The sequence below is a fragment of the Engraulis encrasicolus genome, chromosome 11, assembly GCF_034702125.1.
Source record: "Engraulis encrasicolus isolate BLACKSEA-1 chromosome 11, IST_EnEncr_1.0, whole genome shotgun sequence".
NCBI classification, from domain to species: Eukaryota; Metazoa; Chordata; class Actinopteri; order Clupeiformes; family Engraulidae; genus Engraulis; species Engraulis encrasicolus.
The window spans coordinates 44,798,187-44,803,186 of record NC_085867.1 but is presented as its reverse complement, the minus strand read 5'-3'; the positions used below and the strand labels follow the sequence as shown (position 1 = coordinate 44,803,186).

The window sequence follows — 5,000 nt, the reverse complement described above, 5'->3', positions numbered from 1 at the left end:
TTTTTATTGGGGGGGGGGGGGGTATTCACGCAGCGTAAATGCAAAACGGCAAAACAATGAGTACAGTATGACATTGGCGCATGGAGAAACTATAGGCCTGGGCCTACATTTAAGCCATTTATATTTTTAGAAATAAGGCTACATAACACTTTACCATTGACATGTATAATAGTAGTGCATTGTCATTATCAAAAAATGCAGTACAGTGAATCATTTCTGTTTACAACACAGTTTCATTCGTCCCTCATGCAGGGGTATGTTATGAAAACAATAATAAAATAAAATAGGAGCAGAGATAAGAATTTAAGAGCACTGTGAAATTGTTAACGCATAGACAAAAAGGGTCTAAGAGGCTATGCCTTTTCCTCCACACACATAGGCGTACACATTCTACATGAGGGGTGCTGGTCACAGGGCCAGTTTTTCAAAATTCTTCCCATAGTTTCCTTAATGTATGGGAAACACTGGTCATGTGGACAAAGGATTCCAAAGACACACTACTTGAATAGCCTTTAATATGATAGAGTGTCAAGTAGTGTGCCTTTGGAATCATTGCCTAGAAGTGCTGCTCTTCTTCACACTCATGGTTGCTGTGGAGTTTGGAGTGTTGACTCCTCATAGAGTTCAACTGATGTGGTCTTGTTGCCAGGGCTACTACAGGTTGTTTTGGTTGCCACGACTATTCACCATAGAGTTCAACTGATGTGGTCTTGTTGCCAGGGCTACTACAGCAGGTTGTTTTGGTTGCCATGGTTACTACTCACCATAGAGTTTGAATGACGTGGTCTTGTTGTCATGGTTATTACTCACCATAGAGTTTGACTGATGTGGTCTTGTTGTCATGGTTACTACTCACCATAGAGTTTGACTGATGTGGTCTTGTTGCCTCCCTGCTTCTCCTTGTACATGACCACCAGGGCGTACTCATCATAGTTGGTGTGGACCACGTAGGCATCCACATCCGCATTCCACCCTGGTGGAGAAACATACACACACACACACACACACACACACACACACACACACACACACACACACACACACACACATACGCATGCGCACATACACACACACAGTCAGAGCACCCTCTCTAAAGCTAGATTAATGCTTCGGAGGCAGAGACTCTGCGTCCGTCTGTCTTGTGTCTGTGCGCGTCCATGCCCCCACGCAGAGGCCCTGCGCCCGCCGTCGAGCGCCTTGAAAAATTCGAACTATCCGTCAGACGGACACGGAGGACGCAGACAAAAAGGCGCTGTGATTGGTCGTCTCGCTACTTCCTTATTCTTGCGGTAGCACATTGCCGGTGGTTTGCGAGAGCAACGCTGATTCTGTTTAAAAACTATATTAATGCCCTGTGTGTAAATGTGTGTAAATACACGAAGCTACAAGTTAAGAAACAAACAATGCATCCGCTGAACACTCGTGGCACAATGCCTTTTTACTACCGTAGCCTGTTCCTCCACCGAATGTAAACACACATCGGCAGAGTCAACTGTTTAGATGCTTGCATTTTCTACACGTGAAAACAGACTGGGTATGTCAAATAATGATACCAAACTGCCTTTGCAGTTTGTGTGAAAATACTTAGCCAACTGGGCTAGAAAGCAACATTGCTTAATAATGGCCGCAGTGTTTGCAATACAGTGAAGGTAATCGCGCTATTTCAAATGTGGCTCGCGACCTCGAGCGCAGATGCATGAATGCACAGTTCGTTCGTGGCCACTCCCAAGCGACTTTTGAAAAGCGCAGTTGCTGAAGTCTAATCTGACCTTAAGAGCATACAATGATGTCTGTGATTGGCCAGTTGTAGATGTATTAGCCATAAGGAGGGCACGGATTGGTTAGTAAAAAGTGATAGTTGTTGGCCCGACCGTGGCCTAAAATGGAAGGGCACTGGGTCGCTATGCCGGCGACCCGGGTTCTATTCTACCTGGGTCATTTGCCGATCGTGTAGTACAAGCAGTAGTAGTAGTAGCATCAACAGTAGTAGTGGTAGCAGTAGTAGTAGTAGGTGTGTGTGTGCGCGTGCTGTATTAGACCTACTCTCCACATGGTTGTGTGTGTGTGTGTGTTTGTCTGTGTGTGTGTGTCTTTGTGTGTGTGTGTGTGTGTGTGTGTGTGTGTGTGTGTGTGTGTGTGTGTGTGTGTGTGTGTGTGTGTGACCTACTCTCCACATGGTTGTGTGTGTGTGTGTGTGTGTGTGTGTGTGTGTGTGTGTGTGTGTGTGTGTGTGTGTGTGTGTGTGTGTGTGTGTGTGTGACCTACTCTCCACATGGTAGTGTGTGTGTGTGTGTGTGTGTGTGTGTGTGTGTGAGAGTGAGTGAGTGAGTGAGTGAGTGAGTGAGTGAGTGAGTGAGTGTGTGTGTGTGTGTGTGTGTGTGTGTGTGTGTGTGTGTGTGTGTGTGTGTGTGTGTGTGACTTACTCTGCACGTGGTAGTGTGTGTGTGTGTGTGTGTGTGTGTGTGTGTGTGACTTACTCTGCACGTGGTAGTGTGTGTGTGTGTGTGTGTGTGTGTGTGTGTGTGTGTGTGTGTGTGTGTGTGTGTGTGTGTGACCTACTCTGCACATGGTAGTTGAATCTTCCTGGCGTGGAGGTCAGCTTGTAGTCTCCAGATATCTGCTTACACTCCCCACCCCTACACACACACGCACGCGCACGCGCACGCGCACGCACACGCACACGCACACGCACACCACACGCACGCGCGCGCGCAGACACACACACGCACGCACACGCACACGCACACGCAGACACACACACACACACACACACACATTGAAGGTGGCCTCCTTTACAACAGACCCACCCCACTAGGTGCCCTGAAAATATAACTTCAAATAGCCTGTCTAACTTAACAAATCATATTTGTGTGTACTATAGTGTATATCAAGTTCAAGTTTATTTAGCCATATCAACAGTATAAAATACAGTTGCTAGGAATGTTATTTGGTGTGCTCACACAACAACACAACAAAAGACACAAAACTAGGGGGGTGGCGGTGGCTTGTGGGTAGGTACTGTCCCTAGAGCGTGTGGTCTTGCTTGGGATACTGCGGCATAGGCACCGAATCCGTGGGTGCTCCAGGGCCCGGGCACCCACGGGAATCGGTGGGCACCCACGGTGAATCTGTGGCACCCATCGAGCACCCACGGACAAACCCGAGCACTAAAGCAGTATTATTCGCGAGAGAACTTTAAAGATGAAATGGCGTTTGCATTATGCCTATAACTGTCATTTTGTAACGTAAGGTATTATAATTTGTCATCTTGTAACAAGATACTTCACGCGCCGATCCTTTTTCCCCTCTGTGGCGCGTTGCTCTTCTACACAATCAGACAGTAACCATAGAAACGGTGTTGGATTGACCATATGGAATACAGGGCTTTTGCCCAATGGCCTTGATGACTCCCCTCAATGGTATCAGTCCTTATGATGATAGCAGACCTCTTCGAGATAGCAGACATTGATAAAACATGATGTTAGATACAGAAAAGTATTACATTAGTAAAATCCAGTTGAAAGCCTTGGGGACTAATCTAGACTGAAAATGCCCGACAGGAATTTTCAGAACAGTTCAGCGTCTATGCAAACGGTTCAGAAGAAGAGTTCTAACTTATCACAGGCTGTGTTGGGCTGTGTGAAGCTGTTTGGTTATAGTGCGTTATTTCACAATTTATGGAAGTTATGGAAAGATCTAAACCTGCTTTTCAGTAGGCCTACAAGCTAAGACTTCTTACAGACAATTGGTTTGCAGTCGGAAAGTTTAGTCTTCAAAATGGTAAGTCGCTGTCATCCTGCGATATCCCATGTGTAGCACCGCCGTGTGCCGTTTTATCTGTTATGGTCATTTTTATCTGCTCTGGGTCTAAGTGCTGGGATGATCAAGTCGAGTCTACTCTCGACATATCCATACTTTTGTTGTGCGCTGTTGGATGATTTTGCCATTTTATTTAGCTTTTCTGGCTTCTAGAAGTTCTAGCACTGTTGGCTTTAGTCATGATGACTGAGTAGGCCTAGCCTAGTTTTGAACATAGCTAACATGAAGTGCATGGCCACATGCGGCATTGTTGGACTCGAACCTAACAACATGCATCATCTTTCTTTGACACGTAATACCTAGGCTAAGTTAGGCCTATTTGTGTGTAATAAACGCTGAATCTAAAGTGCGTGGCTGAACGCCAGTCTGAATTCCATGTGGACGCCTTGCTGTTGTTGTTCCTTATGATTATTTGATATCCTGTTTGGACGCAGTCTGGCTACTGTACAATACTGCTATGTTTGGTAAAAAATGTACTTAATACAACACTTACATCATGCATGGTTTGATTTTATTGAGGAAAAGGATGATTGTGTGATCTTAGGGTCCGTGTAGGCAGCTGGCACCTTTCATAATGCCGACCAGGCCCGCCGACAGGGGGGGACAAAAGGGCTTTTTGTCCCGGGCCCTGGGATAGGGGGGCCCAGGACTGGGCCCTCATTAAGTTTGTGATTAACGGTTCTAATTAATTTCAAAATAAGATGGTTTATGAGATAGGGAGATTGCACTATATAATGATGCCGATATTTTGCCTTTCCTGCCCTTAAAAAGGATCAAGAACCCCCACCTCCCCCACCCCCAGTGCACAAATGGTTTGGTCGGTCATTACGAGAAAGAAAAAAAACGACGGCTTCAACTTAACGCGGCTCGTGCCAATTTGCCATTGCCAAGGTGTCTGAAGAAGCAGTCGTTCAAACCAGGAGGGCAGAAAATGAAGGATAGGAGAAAAATAGATGAAGACACCAGAAGCACCAGGATTTCAGTAAAAAGTTCTTCAGATGATGCAGGTACTAACAATAGCAGAGGACACTAACAAAGCAAACGTTTCCCTTCATAAACAGACACGCACTGCACTGCAGCATTCATGTTTAAAACATGATCAGTCACACAGTCGCACCATTTTATAACCACAGCTTAGTAAAATTGTGTTTCAAATCTGACCATCTGTGACCTTAGCTAGG

The 5,000-nt window shown here is 45.7% G+C and overlaps 1 protein-coding gene across 1 annotated transcript in view; it reads right to left on the bottom strand.

Moving 5' to 3' along the window:
• The window catches only part of LOC134458426 (protein AMBP-like), a 23,054-nt gene that overhangs the window by 10,614 nt on the left and 7,440 nt on the right, over positions 1-5,000 (bottom strand). Inside the window, exons 3-4 of the mRNA XM_063210736.1 lie at positions 2,560-2,636; positions 857-973 (exon numbers count right to left, since the gene is read on the bottom strand). Of these exons, the coding sequence (XP_063066806.1) occupies positions 857-973; positions 2,560-2,636 (194 nt within the window). The remainder of the gene's footprint in view (positions 1-856; positions 974-2,559; positions 2,637-5,000) is intronic.